The sequence below is a fragment of the Chroicocephalus ridibundus genome, chromosome 4, assembly GCF_963924245.1.
Source record: "Chroicocephalus ridibundus chromosome 4, bChrRid1.1, whole genome shotgun sequence".
NCBI classification, from domain to species: Eukaryota; Metazoa; Chordata; class Aves; order Charadriiformes; family Laridae; genus Chroicocephalus; species Chroicocephalus ridibundus.
The window spans coordinates 61,309,777-61,327,781 of NC_086287.1; the positions used below are offsets into that span (position 1 = coordinate 61,309,777).

Consider the following 18,005-nt stretch of genomic DNA (forward strand, 5'->3'; position numbering starts at 1 on the left):
ATTCCCTGTTATACTTACCCGTGGAGAACCGGCCTTCCTGGAGAGGTGCGAGGGGAAGCACAGTCTCTCTTGGCAGCCACTTTGGGGTCTGTGCTGTCGTGTGGGAATGGGGAGATGTGGATACGGTCCGAGGATGTCTCCAGTTGCTTCGTGCTCACTGCCCAGAAGCAACTGCAGAGTAGGAAGAGGAGACCCTTAGCTTGTGCCCCTGTGTGATACTGCAGATATGTACCCAGACCAGGCCATGAAGCCAGGACTGGGTCTTTTATAAGCGATATTATGTATTGATGAAACAATGAGAGAGAAAGTCTTTTTCCAGGAATTAAATAATTGCTTCCTTGATGAAAGGACCCAACATCTGGCTCTTGTGTTTCATGTATTTTGTCATGTAGATGTAACAGTTTGCTTTGTTCCTGGCAGTAACGTAAACTTATTAATGTATGAAGCTGTTTCCAGGTCAGTGGAAAACTGCATATAAATCTTTATTACATGTACTTGATTGTCTTTAACTCTTTATAAGATATAATTAGCATCCAGTAATCATATAGCAGTGCTGTTTCTGTGATTACGCTGGTAGTTAGTTTGCATTGCAATTCTGGTTTTATAGACTGGAGCTAATGTTAGCTTGATTAAAATAAAGGATAAACATCGGCCTGTGTTGTTGGCCAGTTAATTTTCTCACCTTTCTGCTGCCCAGTTTCACTGCCTCTGGCAGTTCTAAGATGTGACCGCCTGCCACCAAGTGGCTTCTGATTTAAAAAGCCGTGACTTTTAATATGTGGTTCTTCAGGCTGAAGTGGAGCCACTTTCAGTAATGGTGTCTGCAATGGGAGGGAAGAAGTGGATTGCGGCAGGGTCTTCAAGGACAGTGACTTGGTGGAGCACTAGTGCCTAGAAATGTTTTGATCCTATTGTAATGAATAACTGCTGGTTCCTGTTGTTGTTTCTGTTTTGATTGAGTGCCCAGCTGGTGGATGGTGGAGATAGGATGTCGGGGCAGGGAAAGGAAGTAACTGTCAAAAGTGCATCTCCCTTAGGAAAGCAAGAATGTGGAGGCACGATAGAATCGGGGTGTAAATAGCACTTATTTTTCCTTGGTTTTCATAGCGCACTGACCGTATGCAATTTTCCACATGCTGGGTAATGGAAAGTTGGCCCCAGAGGAAGTCACTTTGTAAGTCAAGTTTGGGATTATAAAATCAATCACTGTTGGGTCACTAATTGGTGTGGAAGATAGGAATTTCCTATACAGTATGATAAGTTCATTGGTTTTCTGGCAGCGTGTGCACAGTGAGCTGTTTAGCCAACGATATTCTTTCCTGGTTCTGTTGTTAACTCAGGAAAAGCATTGGGTCATTTATAGCTACGCCCAAATCGCTGGTTTGTTTCTGAGTAGTAAGGGGAGGGCGGGGGCAGTTTGATGTTGTGTAGAATCTACATGTGTTTTATGAAGTTTGTTTTCATCTCTTTGTGGCATAATAGCGAAGCTTGGCAGGCATGTGGGAATCGTGAAGATTGATTGCTCTTGGTGTTAAGCATCTCACATCTCCGAGTTTATATCAACACAAGCCTTCTTCCAGCAGCAGCATCTGGCTCATTGGCAAGATCTGCGGACAGTTGTTCTGATCGCTCTGGAGATGCCTCTGGCTGTCATGTGGCTGCTGCCTTGGCCGTGCTGCTTTGTTATTCTAGCTGGTCCCATTTTCATGTATTTATTTTTTGGCTTAACTTTGATTCTGATGAATTGCTCCTGAGATTGTGGTCTTGAATAAATCTTGCCTAACTTCCTCGTGCAGGGACTTCCATGAAATGCTGATGTTAATTTATTTCGGTGACTATTTGCTGGTTGGTGCTGGAGGAATAACATCCCAGTCTGTGCCTTCTGTGCGGGTTTTCCCTGTGAATCACAGCATCAGTCTTGTGAAGTAAAACACACATCTTTGAGCATATCCTGCATAATGAGTTTCTCTGAGACTAGAGCTGCAAGTGTAAATCAGATATTACCAGTACACAGTCCGTGTCCGGGAGCAGAGAGTAGTGTGTGCCAGCTCTGGATTTATGTCATCTCAAATGCTGTCCCTGTCTTTTTGATTGTATGTTTTTCATTCATATACCTTGTACTTTAAAAACGTGATTCTTTCCAAAGTACTGCAGCTTTGGAAGATATGTGGGCTTAAATAAAAGTGAGTGTTTCTTAAAATACTAAAGCGTCTATTTTCATTAAATAAGCCTATTGGGGTCACTGCCTTTTCTGGTTGAAATTAGCAGGGCTGTGATGTGCAGGAGGCCGGACAAGATGGTTATCTTCACTGGCCTTTAATTCTAATGATCTGTAGAACTGCTTCGGCACTGTCCACAACAGGGGCTGTTTGACGAGCTGTCAGATTTTGTAAGGATGTTAGCAAGGCATGGTTACACACCGTTTTCTGGTTTTAAATGTGTATTTACATCTGTAATAACAACAAGGCAACTTGGGTGGCATGTATTTTTTTTTTTTCATGATTTACTGCAAATCTGACACAATGTTATTTACTGCCACAAAACTTTGTTTTAAAATGGAGGGGGAAATCTGCACTCCAACATATAACTTAACTCATTACCCAACAACTACAAACATTTCATAGGTATTTTATGAAAAGGAGAGGCAGGTTGGTGAAAGTTCATTGCTGATTTGAAGTTAGGTACAGGGATACTTGAACTTAGAGGAGGAAATACTGACTTTGCACTCAGTACGACTGTTGCCATGGAGTTCTTTAGGGCCCAGGTCTTACTCTGGGACTGTAATTTCTTTTCTTAAAAGAACTCTTTCCTCCTCTGTACTTGGCTTTTTCCAGCAGGTGATGAGGCAGCTTCTTTTCCGATGTCCCAGAACAGAAATTAAAATGAAAACAGCCTTTTATGTAGCACCTTCAATTGAATGGAAACATAAATGTATCCTGTGATGTCAGGCATTGTCTACGTTTGTGGAATTTCTATAGAAACAATGTTAGATACTGTAAATGTTTAAGAGCCCTGTAAGTGTGACTGGTAGGACGAGCTAGAGCCTTTCATCTCTTAGTTGCTGGTTTTAATAGGATCTGGCTCGAAGCGTTTCAAAAATTGTTGCCAGGTACTTGATTGCTTCTGTGTCTCAGGAGATAAAGCACTTTTTTTTCTGTGTGTGTGAGGAACCTGAAAGAGTTCACAGAGGTATTTTAGCCAGCCATCTGTGGGCTTGTCTACATGTATGTGTGTTATAGGCAGACACAACCTCACTCTGCCCATGTGTTTAATGTGTTTATAATCTATGTCACAGCAGAGTTTATAAACCCTGTGAACATGGCTTTCAAGATGCTCTGAGCATGCGCGGAGTGGGTTTTTGTCTGCCTGTGGGCATAACCACATTGATTTATGTTTGTAGAAGAGAGACCTTGGGCAAAGGGAGAAGGGAGTTGCTCCTCTTTGATTACACCAGCCCTTTGCATGGGGAGAGGTTGCAGAGCTTGCAGGTTTCGCAGGACCACTGCAGGGCTTCTCACTGTTGATGCCATAAGGATTACAGGTGGGTATTAATCACAGGACTGTTGTTGTCCAACTCCGACGAGTGTGATTTGCTGGGCTAACAAAGGAGAGCGGGTTAAAAAAGGCAATTCTTTCTTGTTATTTCACGTAGCAAACGTACAATGCCTTTTGGTGCCCAGTCAGGTATTTCAGGTGTTCAAGGCTGGATACATGGTTTATTGTTCACAATAGAGTATAGCCATTGAAGGGCTTATTACAAGACCGTACAATCAAAAGGTAGCAGGTAACTTGCAAAAAGTGGTATTCTCCTGGGAAGCTGGAGTATTCTCATGCAAAGCAATTGATTGATCTGACATAGGACTATTAGAAATAAGTTGTTTCATAGGTAAAGATTAGCTGATACTATTCAGGCAAGGGCTGTTGAAGACCAATAGGATCAACAAAAACAGCAACCAGAACATCTTACTACTAATAATAATCTTGTTCTTACTGTGTTTTTACATAGTGCCTTAGTGTGATACTGCTACTAGTTCATGGTTCATGATGTTGTGGTGCTAGATGCTGAACTTCTCTTCAAAGAACTGTTGAAATAGGAGAAGTCTGTAGTAAAGTATAGTAAAATATAAAGGCTATTTTAAGTTTTCAGAAGCTCTTTAAGTAACTAGTCCTTATTCTTTTTCAGTGTATATATTTAGGGTTTTGATATCTCTGTCCATCTGTCATTTGTGTGTGTGTGATTATTTGTTACTCCTGAAAACCTGACAGAAATGTCTCAGGGTCAGAGGAGCGACAGTTTTACTGAGAGGACTTTTTTTGAAGGCTCTGTGATATGTGTTGAAGGCAGAGCCTTCAGAAACATCTGGACAGATAAGCTGGCAGATACCTACGGATTCATCTTTCTCATGCCATCCTGTTACCAACATTTCTGGTGAACCATCACCAACCCTGAGACATCTTCCATTTGTAATCTGGAATGGCTAATTTGCATTCCTTCACAGCCCCTTTTAGCGGGCTTTGCAATGAGCTTTTTTGAACCTTTTCAAGGAGGTGATCTAGTTGTTGTAATGCAACTAGTACTCGCTGCTGTGTTGTTTCCAATTTTTATTTCTGAGGTTTTAGTTTTTTATTATGTTTATTTCCAGAATGTTATGGACAGATAGGAGAGGTTGGACTTACACCATCTAATTTAGGTATCTCGTCTGGATTCCTAAAATTATCCCCTGAACATGTAGGGAATGAAATGTAACAATTCTGTACTTTTTATCTGTAAGGGTAGATTGAAAGTGGGATATCTATGTCGTATAGTTAATAATAAAGAATATTTCAGGTAACATGGAGATGGCTTCAGGTACGTGATGAATATTTGGCAAAAGGTGAATTATTCAAGGTGATACAGAGGGTCACAACTAGGATGAGGTGCATGGAATTAATGCAGGAGTGATGCAAGTTGGAAAACCTGTGAGCAAGATAGCCTAGGTTACTGAATAGTCATCTGAGGAGAACAGTATTTTGAAGTCTATATTCCTTGTCTGTCTGTGGCACCTCAACCCAAGCAACAAGTCTGTCTACAGATGTGTTACTCATCTTTCCAAAACCAGGTTCATAGGAACGTAGGCCTGGAAAAGGAGCTTTAGATCTTTAAAAAGTAGCCCAGCTTCCTCCACTGAAATGGGATCGCCTATCTCTTGGTCACCTCCCATGGATATTTCTCACCTGCTCTTCAGAACTTGTCACGAAGGAAGGAGATTTCTCAACATCATTCTAACCACTTGCCAGTATTCGCTCACATTTGACAGTTTTTCCTAAAGCATCCTTGCTGAAAAGTAGGATGATTTCTTCTTGTCCTTTCCCAGGTAGATATGGAAAGTAACTGGTCACCAGTCTCTTTGTAACTACTTTTTGTGTACTGGAAGACTCTGCTCAGTTCTCGCTCTTCTAAACTAAATAAACGGCACTCCTCTGAACTTCCTACAACATTCTTGTTTTATAAACTGCTTTTTGTGCTATAGACACTCTTCGAATGGTCTGTCTCCATCTGCTGTTTATATGGCTGAGATCATACTTCACCCCAATGAGATTTCATAGGAGGATCATTTGATTCTTTGGGCAATGTCCCCCACCTGCAGAGGTCCCTTAGGATCTGCATATTTATCTTTTCTTTCTCCTGCATGATGGGGGTCAGTTAATTCTCTGCACCAGCATCTGAATTGTAAAGGAGGGACAGCCATGTAATTTACTTTCATCCAAGTCCAGAGATACTGGAGGCACCAGGACTCCTCTTTCCAACAGGTAGTTGATGGCAAATTTGTAAATTTGCTTGCTTAAGTTCCTCTGCTGGAGAGTGGCATTAAACAAAACCAACCCATCCTAGAGTCCATCTTAAAGAAGTGCCATAAAATGGACAGATTGGAGAGGGAGGTGGTGTCTCACACGTGTGCCGCTGAGTAAGCAAAGGAACCAGAGCAGACTTTTCCAACAGTGTGGGGCCTGCTTGTGGTTGAGGAATTAGAAATAGACTTCATTATTGCTCTTCTCTTCATGCCTGCTTAGAGGTTGTTTTTTTCCTTCTTTTTTTCCTTGATTAAATCCGAGGAAGAAGAAGAAAAAACTCTAACCCACTACAGTATTGCTTAAATTCACATGTAAACCCAAGATTTTTCTGCCAACAAGTCAGTTTTTGTTGAAACAGTTAAGCTGAGGCAGTGGCACTTTAATTAAGATGAAGAATAAGTGTAATCCACTTTGCTTCTGGAGACAGACTGCCTGGTGTGCTAACTGTGTGCTATATGCAGCAATTTGTAGCTTGCAAGAGGACTGCACAATGGGCAGCCCTTCGGTTGTGAAAGCTAAATCGTTTCTGTATGGTCCTCAAGTATTCATTTACAAACAAATAATTGATAAAATGAGCAAGTGAAAGAGACACTAAGAGGGTGTGATCCAATGCCAAGCACTGGTTTTCATAGTTGATTTTAAATCTACATTATGCTAATGATGTTCATTTGGAAAATGTGTCCACTCCCTAACTTCTGCTGCTGAGCGTTCTTTTAATTGGATTCAGATGGTTGGACTGAAACAGTTGTAGGGTTTGTATACAGATGTCCTGAGCGCTCCGAGCACTTTTTTTCCTATCCAGTTTTTCTAAGCCAAAGTTGCTTTCAACTACGGCTTGTGTCCAGACGTTCTTGAACTCTCTCATTAAAGGTCTGTCTGATACAAATGGGCATGGTCTGTTGGGACAAATGTGGCTACGATCACTTAAACATGCTGGAGATCTCATCTGGGGCATTACTCCTCGCCAAGTCCACTGGGCTGGGCCGCTGGTCTCCGGCCAGCGATCATCAGAGAAGGAGTCCATCTCACAAGGCTTGCCATTGCAATGTGTCATTCTGAAAACACAGGCTGTTGCCTAAATAATTGTAATAATGGAAACAGCCTTTTGTTTCCAATAAAATGGTATTAAGAGTTGATGTTTCTGAGGCATTTTGACAAGGCAGCATGCTTTCCGTGTAGTGGTGCTGCTCTCTGATTTTCATCCCTGTGCTGAAATTCAGAGCTACGTTATTATCTGAGGAGCCTGATGGAATTCAAACTCTATGTGGAGTAGGTAGTATTCAATGCCATGAAAGTATTGGAGAGCATCAGTTTCCTGAGTAGTTCTAATACTTTTCATAAGCACTCAGTTTGCTTTCAGGAGGAAAGAGAAGTTGTGACTTTTTATGCAGTCTAATAGGCAGATTTTCTATAACCTGACTTACCATGCTCATAGGCTAACCAAAACTTACTCTCTGGTTTCAAGGAAGAACTGATTAAGGACGGAAAGCTATTTATCTTTTAAATAAAAGTGTCTAATTTCTATCAAAAGTTTTTGTCTGAATTTCTGAAAGGGAACTTTGTCTCAGTGGCTGTTTCTGAAAGTAATAGTCAAACAAAGGCTTTTCAGACATCAGTATTGTGTGGTGATGGGCACGCAACTATTTCCCCAAACACTTGCTGCTGTTCAAAATGATACTCCTTTGATACAGGTTTAAAAAAAAAAAAAAAAAGACACAATGGATGCTGGAAGATGGTGTTTTCATATGAACGAAATCAGTACTGAATTTGCATTGTGAAGTTACAGTAAGCCACAGACCCATGAGGGAAAATTAAAGGATTACTTAAAACCAACAATAAACATGCAAATTAAAAGTCATCATTTTTAAATGAAGTCATACACTATTAAAAATAAGCACAAAATTACATAGTAGTTTGGATGTGTAGTTTATAGAATACACCAAATGTTAAAATTGAATGAAATTAAGAAAAACATTTTCCAAAGGCAAGTAAAATATCTGTTTAATTAGATCGTAAAGAAAGGAGATTAAAAGTAATATTTTGTCATACAGTAATTACTATTTTTCAGAAGTAGTCAGGTTCCTGTGTGTTCATCTAAATTTAACTGCGAGAGCAGATCTCTTTGGGGTCTTTTGTTTTGTTTGTGTCTTTAATTATTTTAAATCGCCACCACTACCTTTATTTTGTTTCCTGTGCACGGAACGCGCTGCCTGGCTCTTTGCTGGCAGTACTCTGCCGGCCCACGAACGGGAATCTGGGAGATCAGCTCATACCCTCTGGTTCTGCGAGGTTAAAAGCCAAATCGTTGCAGGGGGGACTATACAGCAAGATAACAGGAAAGGCGGCTGAAACCATTGGGAGGTGGGTTGAGGTGCTGATGGGAGCCTGAGATGTAAATAAACCAGATTGCTCTCATTTCCTCTTTCCACTGTATTATGCATTCCAATAGTACTATTCATCTTTATGACAGACACCTATTGCTTTAACTTTACTGCGGGCCACTGAAGTACATTAAAGTGGGCAGGAAATGGAAATAAATAGAGTTCAGTGGAGGCTGCAGAATAACTAAACACGCCGCAGTCATTTTTAGTGTGGGGTCATGCGTTTTTTAGCAGATTTATCGTATTGCTTGACTTTTGTTAGAAAGATGAACACCGTTTAAAAGAGATGCAGTATACTTTTAAAGGAAATAAGAAAATGTGCTTGGATTTTTTTTTTTTCAAACTTTTTGGGATGGCAAAGATGAAAAGAAATTAGGTTGAGTTTCAGCTGGCTAGAGTCAGTGGGATATGTCTGTGTGCAGTACCTGAGGTTGTGGTTGGAAACAGAATAACGGGATTGGAGATTTGAAGAAATCCTGCTATCGGCCAGCATGGGAGGAGGACAACAGTCCATCGGCTTAAATTAATCTTCCACCTAAAGGTAGCAAGACATTCAGGTAGAGAGGCCGGCTGAAATTTGGCCTTAAAAATTCATCTATTTGTTTTTTAATGCATGTGTTTTTTGCTCACTCTGGAAGCGTGGCTTGCTCTCCTGCTTATTGAGAGGGCTGTTTTCAAGGACAGCAAAGTTACACTGCAAGTTCCAGAAACCCTTAACCCTCAGGAGATGGGACTTCTGGTGAATTCTGTTTTTGTGAAAGCTTTATGTGTTTGTTTTTCCTTGATTGTTTATGTTCTGATAAGATTAGGTCAGTAATTGAATGAATTCACAACATGGGTTACTTGAAGACTTACAGCTCATATTTTCACTCCCTTGAGATAGTCAGCTACTTGAAAACTTTTCTTTAAAAAAAAAAAATTAACCATTAGCACTGTTTTTTTCCTTGATTACATTGAACACTCTCTGTTTTTGCTGAGTATAGTGTTCTCTTTTTCTTCTCTTTTTCTGACAATGACTGCTATACGGTTGAAAGCAAGCATCGGCCTTCAAAGTATTTGTCAATATAGAAGATATTAGTGGATATTTCACAATGTCATGTAAGATAAAAACTAATTTGTAAGCAGCACAGCAGAAATCTGGAAAGACAATTAAGACAAAAAAATCGTTAACATTGATTCTTCTGCACTGGGAAAGTACATTCCATTCTCCCAAAGCATCCTTTAAAAATGTTGTTTACCTAGGTCTGTATTTAAGTATATATTTCAGTGTGACATTCAGTGATTCTTCTTCTTTCTTTTTAATTATCTTTATATCGAGAATTTAATTTACTTCAGAATACCGCTCCAGATACACTTGCGTTGCAGAAACTAGTGCCAGGCAGAATTGTAGGTAATTACGGAGGACGGTTGTTGGCAATTTGACTTTTCATCATTTGTTCGTCATCGTTTGTTCGCACTCAGTGGATAGTTCCTCGCTGAAAGGATTAGGTTACAGAGGGGTGGGTATTACTTCAGGGACTTCTTAAGTGAGAATCCAGATGCTTTTCTGCGTCCTCTCCTCTTGCTCAGTTTGGGAGTTACAAGTCAGTAGCTGCAGGTAAGATTTAAAGCTTGTATCTTTGTTTCTCTCTGGCAGTGGAAAAGCTCCCTGTTACTCCTCGTTAACTAAACAAACGATCTAACTGCAAACTTGAAATACTTGGGAAATTAGATTGAGCTAAAATTTCAAAAAGAACCTAATTTCTTTAAGTGCAGTCTCACTGACAAACTGCTTCAGGTTTCCAAAGGAGCTCAGCTCCAGCAAGGTCATTTGGTGTGGCGTGCTTTTGAAAAGCTGGCTGTGATTTGGGTGCCTAAGCTGTAGCAGGGCTTTTCAGAGCTGCTGCCGTTTGGCCACGTCCCCCTTGCTTTGAGTGTGTCTGTAGCTTCAAGGGCAACGGTCTCAGGCCGTGGTGTTGCACAGTTGTGAGGTGGGTGTTTCGTGAGGTGTTATGGCTGAAACCCTGTTTGGTCCGTGCTGGATTTCACGGGGGGGCAATGCAGCAGTTGGGGCATACATCAGAGAGGGAAGCGTGAATTGAAATCATAGAATCGTAGAAATGACTGTTTTTTTCCTTCTGTTGCATGTTGCTGGATGTGTTTTCAAATCTGAGCTCGTTTTACTGACTCCTGGTTTCAGAGATAAAGCCTGAAGGCAAACTCCAGGCTAAATGCAGCTGGTGTTGAACTAAATGGGTGTTTTGCCATGCGTTCTAGTGGGAACACAATCCCAGTTTTCCAAGTTTTTACCATCAGGCCCAGTAGAGCTTGGAAGGGCTTGCAGACCACATCCATGTGCTCTTCCTTGTGTGGGCAATGTGCCTGTGTGTGTTTAATCTCCCAGCAGCGGTTTGCAAGCTGGCTTGTGTCTGTAAGAACCACTTGCTGAAAAGCACTGGTGAATTCAGACATCTCAGAAAATTGTTGCTCATGTAAGTACATGTAATTATCTCGTGCCTTGACCTGGCTGGGTGCTGCTGGGCTCGCCAGTGCAGTTGTCGCTAGTGGGACCATCTACTTCACCCTCCTAACAGTCTGCAGTGTTTAAATATCTCAAATTCGTATGCAAAAGTTAACAAGCTGTGACTGAAATGAGGGGTTTGGTTTCTGTAGCGGGAGGGGAAGCTATAAATGCTACCACATCAGAGTACTGTGCTTATCCTGCTTGTTCAGAAGGCAAGAACAGCGTTTGGAAAGTAGGTGTGACAAAGACAGCACGGTTTATTTATGCTGTGGAGGAATAAAGGAGTCATCTTCTTTGTAGCATGGCAGACTAAAGTGGTTTTGGAGCCCCGTTTGGAGCAGAGACTTGTAATGGTGTGTGTTTAAGTTCTGTGCCATTCCCCCCAGCGAGTTGCACACCCTCTTTGTCTGGCTTACCCCTCTGCTGGCGGAGCTGCAACGAGGATGGCTCTAACTTCTCCCCCCCCCCGCTCCCACGTGTGTCTCTAACACATTTGGTCACTCAAGTTTTATTTCTTCCCTCTGTAAAACACGAGAGTGTAACTTCCACCCCTGCCTTGTTAGGGCGCGAGCTGCCGAAGCGGGGGCTCCCCGGCACCAGGCATTGTCACCGGGTAGTAAAACCTCTTTAATGGGGCTGGCTTAACTTTTAAGTTCTGGTTAATGTTTTTAACAGTAATGTGCGTTTCCTCTGCCCTTCACGCCCAACCATTAGCCAGGTGTTTTTGTCGCAGAGAGTGGAAAAATAAAAGTAATCTAACGGCACAGCTGGGCCCTTGGTGAGATGCTGGAGGAGGATGGCCACAGACGCAAACTGGGGATCACAGAGGCTGGATGAGCAGGGTAAAAAGCTCCTTGTAAATGCTTGGCAAACTACAAGCACTGGAAACAGGATGACCTTTTTTTTTTTTTTAAACTGTAAATAAATTAGAAGGTTTAGATTTGGTATACTGTGTGCTTCCACAGTTTGCTCTGTGTAACTTTCTAAATAAATCAAATGTTTTTATTTTAATTTTTTTTTGTTGTTCTCCCCTTTAATATGGCATCCACTCGATTTCCTTGGAACTCCAAGACGGGCCTGACTCTGATCTGCCTTACACTGTAAACTGTGTTTATGGAGGCAGAATTGGGGTCATTAATTTTCTTTACATCAAAAGAAGTTGCTTCTTTTAAATGAGAAGCCTGTTTCACCTAGTAATTCGCTTTAATTGCTTATTTGAAACTTTTGACATTTGATAGCAATTTTAAACGCTGCCAGATGAGGCTCGCGCAGTCGGGACCTGCAGGTGCTTCCTCCTGTGCCCAACTTGGATCAAAGGAGGGAGCCCAGGGATGTGCCTGGCCGCGGACGGGGCACCCGGCGCTGGAAGGTGCTGGTTTCTGGGGCTGTCTGAATAGATGCTGTGTGTCAGCCTCGGCAAGAATTTGCTCAGAGGGCTCTCCCTTGGAAAGGTTTCTGCGGAGTGCCGTGCTGTTTGTTTTTCTTGGGAGATAGACTGCGTGGCCTTTGTTTTGCCTGAGGCTTAATAGCGCTCCCAGCACCGAGTCTTTATATTTTTTAAGTCTAACCAATAGCACTTTCTGCTAAAGGGTTAGAAAAAAGTTTATAAAATGTTAATTACTTCCCCCCCCGACTAATATCTGTTAATGTAGTACTATGGTCTTCTGGGAGATTTAGAGGCAAAGAATTTTCTTGCTCATGATGGTAAGCAAATGGTGCAACTTCAAAGGCATTTTTACCAGGATCTAAACCTTAATAAAGAGAATAGAGACAAAAATGAAACAGCGTCTTTCACTTGATTTTGTAAACTGGTTCACCAATGTGAATGCAATTTATTGTTCATTCAGCAGCAGGAGTAGCTTTTCTTAGCCTGAGAAGTACCTTTTTTTTCTTTTTTTCTTCAAGTCAGTAAATAAACAATTGTTTAGATTATGGCAGAAAAAGCAACTTTTGTTAATAGCTTTTGGCTGTGGAATGACACGACGCTAGATAGACTCACAATGGTTTCTATCAACACTGTGCTGTGTCTTGTAAAATAGATTAAAAACTCTTGCAGGAGTAGTCCAGCAGCTGAAAAAGAGAGAAATTCTGTGCTGCTGCTGCAGAAGTTAGGCAGTGTTTTAGGACTTTCTGAATTCAGAGAAAAGGGAAATAGCACAGTTGAAAGAGAATAATGAGCAAAGCCAAAGTACCAGCGCCAAGACTTCTTAAAAGACTTTTATTGATGTGTGTTGTAATTAAAACCAGAATTAGTTAGTTTTCTAATAGGACATTCATTTCCTGGAGAGCAATTGCAGTTTGGCATAAAGTAATACATTTTTAAAAATGAGCAGTGATCTGGGGATACCCCTAGCATATGTTGAATGGCTAACTTACTAGCTTTGTGTGCCCTCGTTATTAACAAGCAAATTAAATATTTTAAGTTAAAATAATTATACAAATAAACCTTTGGCTGTGCTGTGATTTCATTAAAACCTTAATTGTTTAGAGAGCTCAAAGAGAGTGTGTGAAGCTGGGTCAGTTTTACTGCATGGCATTACTCTTGATAGCAGGTTTACGGCAGGGCTGGATTTAATCTCTTGACTAATCTTCACGGTAGCGGGCGTGGGATGGGAAGGTGTTTGTGTCTTTCAGGAGATAGGTAACTCTATCTCTGAACTAGAAACACAGAGCTGGGTTTTAAAATGTCTGGGCAGCCTTAAAATTAACTAGCAAGGGGAAGGAGAGGGAAAATTGCTCTGTGGAAACAAAATAGGTGTTGCTTTTAAATCAGTGCACATTGTCACACCTTCACACATGGCTGTAGGCTCAAATCTATTTCTCATCAAAGCAACTGTAGCGTAAGGGAATATTGTGACCATCTGGGTTGCAAAGATCAGAAATAACGGTCCTCGCTGGCAGAGGAGCCAGCTGTGGGCAGCACCATGTAAACTGTTTTTTATGACACTTGATTAATCATTTCTGAGGGTGAGGACAACAAAACATTTACCAGGTCACACATTAATTTTTTGAAATACTTTAATGTCTAATTTTCATAGGTTTAAGGTGGTGGTATGCCTTTGAAACACATTATGGTATTTGTAGGTTCAGCATCTCAACTAACATTGTTCCTGAGCATGGGAAACACAGGCACATTGGATGTCTCCAAAGGAGAGTTAATTAGAAGAGTGAGTAGTTACCAAGTACACTGCAGCTCCGCTGTTTAATTCTGATGATAATTTTCATGCTGGATCTAATACAAATGAATTCACTTATGGTTTATTAATCTGCTGTGACCTGCAACTCTGTTAGGGTGTTTGGGGGGGGAAAAAAGGCTGAGAGTTACCAGAATAGATTTAAAGTACTTCCATGGGTGGAGAGCAAATCACAGAGAACTTGTCTTTTTCTTCCTTTTTCTCCTTCTGCATTGTTTTAACTCACTATGTGTTTTTGTTGTTGTTTTTTTTTTTTTTTCCTCCCTTTCCCCTCCTTCTTTAGGACCCCCGATTATCAGCTTTAATTTTTGACAAGCTTCAAGTGCCTGACTATTTACAGAAAAACAGGAATGAAGGAGAGAGCAGATGCGAAACTTGTGCCACTCACTTGAACCAGCTGAAGCAGGAAGCCATTCAGATGATGCACACCCTCAATCAAGCCAGCTACCCAGAGATGCCTGACCTCCCGCCCGGCGCCGGGGCAGTGACCAGCATGGTACCCAGGATGGTCACAGTCTCTTCGCAGAGAGATCTGCCTCTCATTGCTGGGCAGGTGGGCAGGCAGCCTGGAAAGTCACCCAATCTCTTCTCTGGGGCAGAGAGGAAGAAGGGACTTGGATGGTCTCAAGGCGTGGGCAGTTTTCCGAACTCCAGCGTTCAAGTCACGGTGGCCCCCAGCGGTCTCAGCGGTGCTCTGAGCTCAGTCACCATCCAAGCTCAGCAGTACCTCGAGGGCATGTGGAGTATCTCCAGAGTGAACAGCTTCTTGCCTCAGGCTTGTCTCGTAAGTAGTGATAATTCAGATCCTTGAGTTTTGTTTACATGTGTGTGGATATACAGAGAGATAAAGACAAAATTTGAGATGCATACATATTTATCTTAGAGGGGATCAGCTAATGGTATTCTAAACCATGTTTCAAGAGCTGAAAAAGAGCTTTGAACGATGTTCTGTCAGATGTCACAAGGAATTTGCTTTCTTATCTCGGATGGTGAGATCCTTTCCTCAGGTGTTTTTGCACCTATTTTAGCTTCATGTATGCACGTGATGTTATTTGGTTGTCACATACCTGGTCACCCCTTCAGAAAAACCGAAAAGGCCAAGTTTGTTACACTTGAAACTCTGGGAGCTTTGTGGGGTTATCCCAAAGATTAATTTGACCCTCAAGTCTAACGCTGAACTCCTAAGGCCGTGTTCAGTTCAGCAGATGCTGTTGATAGACTGTCATAGAGAGCATTAATCTTCAGGTTAGATGTGCTGCAAAACAGTTTGCTGTAAAGGAAGGTGTTCAGAAGGTTGCTTCAGAGCCACATGCCTGTAAATGTCATTGCACTTGGATTTTAAGCATTGATGTTGATTTCCTGTGTTCTGTGTATATTTTAAGAACTCTTGTGGGAAATGAAAAAGCTTTATAGAGGTGCATGTTACCTTTAACAGCAAGTTCATTACAGATTCGTGACTGACTATGGAACCGTGCTAAGAAGAAGGATATAGTGACTGATTTTGACTGAGATTTATTCCTAAACCGTTTTCCCATGGTAGTGAACGGCGGAGTGTGGGTAATGATGAAATGTGTACGAATAGAAGCCATGGTTTTCACTTAAAGATGTTGTGGCAGATTTTGCAAGACCAGCTATGTCGGTGCTAGGCAGCTTTAAATTCAACATAATGCCTTCAGTGCTGTTGTATATAAACACTACCTAATATTGCTTGGTAGCTTCAGCTGGTTGAGCTCCAAGATCATCAGAGAATAAATATTTAAGAGTGCTGCTGTATAACGTTACTTGCACAGGGTGGCCGTTGTGTTTCCTTCCAGAAAAGGCTTGGAGACGTGATTCCTTCCTCCCATACTTCTCTCTCATGTGGAAATTTGTGAATGGACACACATCCTACCTCTGAGGGGTCCCCATTTAAATCCAGTGAATCTTCACAGGTGTCAGATTGCTTTCTGATAATTGTACATTGAGAAAAGGGAGAAAAATGGCCCATTCAGCTCTTCATAGTTTATGAGAAGCTGCTGCTATGAGTGCTTTTCTCTAAAGTGCTGCTCCATGCATTAGGGATCAATTTGGACAAAATAAGGCATGTGATGTTACCTCTTAATTATCTTTTAAATGTGTACATCACAGAAATGTAGAAAAAATGGGAAAGCGATGCGGTTAAGAAACCCGCACTCTCTGGAAGCCAAAGTATTTCCATTTCTCTGCTCATTCCTTGTCTGCCCTTATTCTTGTCTTAAATAATTCACTAACAGCCAGCTCCAGATTTCTTCCTGCTTAACCATGCTGACTGATAGATGTGGTTTTCCCTAACCACTGCATTATTCTAAGGTAAAACTGAGTTGCCTCATTTAACCCCTGTGAAGGAAAAATGTGTATAATGCAACAGAGCTTAAGTGTGATCTAGAAACGTGCAAAGAAGCTCAGTAGCCTGGAAAACAGTGACCTTTAATGAAAGGACAAACACTGTTAGACTGCGGGTGTTGGAGGCTGCTTGGATGTGATCCAGTCATCTGCAAGGACAGTTTAGATTTAGAAGCAGTCTTTGGAGAGAAGCTAGGCTTTGGTTGTTTTCTTTCTTTCTTTCATTCTTTCATTTTTTTTTTTCATCATTTAAGCCCAAATGACTCTGTTGTGCATCTCTGCCGACGTTGTGCTTTCTGTGTCTGTCTGAATTCTCCTACTGCCTTTTGTATTATTAAGAGCCTTGTGTCTGATGAAGCTATTTGGGTGGGTGAGGCAGAAAGTGCTTCCCCTACGCTTTTCCCTAGAGGAATCACAGGTGTTGGAGGAAATAGGATTGGAAGGATTTCAGGAAACGGCTAGTCTAGCCCTTGCCTAGGACAGCATCCACCGCGGGACATTCTTGTCCAATGCTCATCTTGCCTTGTCTTACAATTTTGCAGACTGGGATTCCCCAGCTTCTGTTGATTGTCAAGTCTGACCTTCCTTTCCCATTAGAAAAGTTTTCTTGATTTATTTATTTAACTTTTGATTTTGGCTATTCTTTGATGAAGTTGGAGACATGGTTTAGGTTTAAGATTAACCCAGGAGAGAGCTGTGGATACACATACGTTTTGGAGATGCCTGTCTTTCTTGTAAGGCAGAGCTGGGGTGGCTAGAGGAATTCTGGAGCAAGAGGAATTGCAGTAGAAAGGACAGCATTGAATGTATTATGTGTAATGTTACTGCATCTCGGAGTCTACAGCCCCCATCTGGGCAAGATACCACACAAATGCAGAAGAAAAAGTTCTTCCCTTCCCCTGTGAGTTTACACTCTCAGGAGTGATGTGAGTTATTTTGACCACTCTGAAAATACCCCTGTTTCACTTAGAATCTCTAATTTTGCCTCATTTTCTTATCAAAGGGTTGTTCTTGAAACAAGTGCTGAACTCCCTGGTAGGAAACTGTTATCCAAGTGCTTTACATCCAAGGGATTTAACTTGGTGCTCCATCCAAAGTGAATGTGATTAGTTTTCTAGATGGGAAGACAGACATAGATCAAGTCTGGAGTTCATCTCAACTATTTTTAGCTGCCAAAGACAGGTGTTTACTCTAAGCTAATTACCGAAGCTTCCTTTATAGTTGAGGGAGAGCAACAGGCACCTCCAAGAGGTGTTTTGTCCTTCTCATCTCTTGGGTATCTGTTTTGGCTTGACTTGTCTGATGAAGATGCCTGTTGCAGAGCCTGGATGGGTGATGCAGGGCAAACCCTTGCTTGGGTGGTGCTGTTTGCCCAGTGCCTTGAGGTGATTTATTTATGATTAGTTTTAAGAGTGGCAGTACTGCAATTGTCTGCAGAGAGGAAAAAAAAATTACTTGATGTCTGTTCTTCTCATCTCCCTCCCCAAATTCGCATGTATTGCCTTGTAACGTCACTTATGGTTGCGAAAACACTTCTGGGCTGAATGTTGGGGGTCAGAAGTGCAAGACATTGTAAATTTTTAATATATGTTTGGAGTTCAAGTGTGAAAATCCATTATATAGATTATAAATTTTTTTGAACAGGAATGTGTCTTTGAAACATGTTGTGTGTGCTGCTCAAACCAAAATAATAACTGTGGGCTTTGGGAGCCGTGAAGAGGAACAGTAATTAAG

The 18,005-nt window shown here is 41.5% G+C and overlaps 1 protein-coding gene across 2 annotated transcripts in view; it reads left to right on the forward strand.

Annotated features, from left to right (window-relative positions):
* The window catches only part of KIF26A (kinesin family member 26A), a 103,887-nt gene that overhangs the window by 22,170 nt on the left and 63,712 nt on the right, over window positions 1-18,005 (forward strand). For both annotated transcript variants that reach the window (XM_063333474.1, XM_063333475.1), the window contains exon 3: window positions 14,194-14,694. In XM_063333474.1, the coding sequence (XP_063189544.1) occupies window positions 14,194-14,694 (501 nt within the window). The remainder of the gene's footprint in view (window positions 1-14,193; window positions 14,695-18,005) is intronic.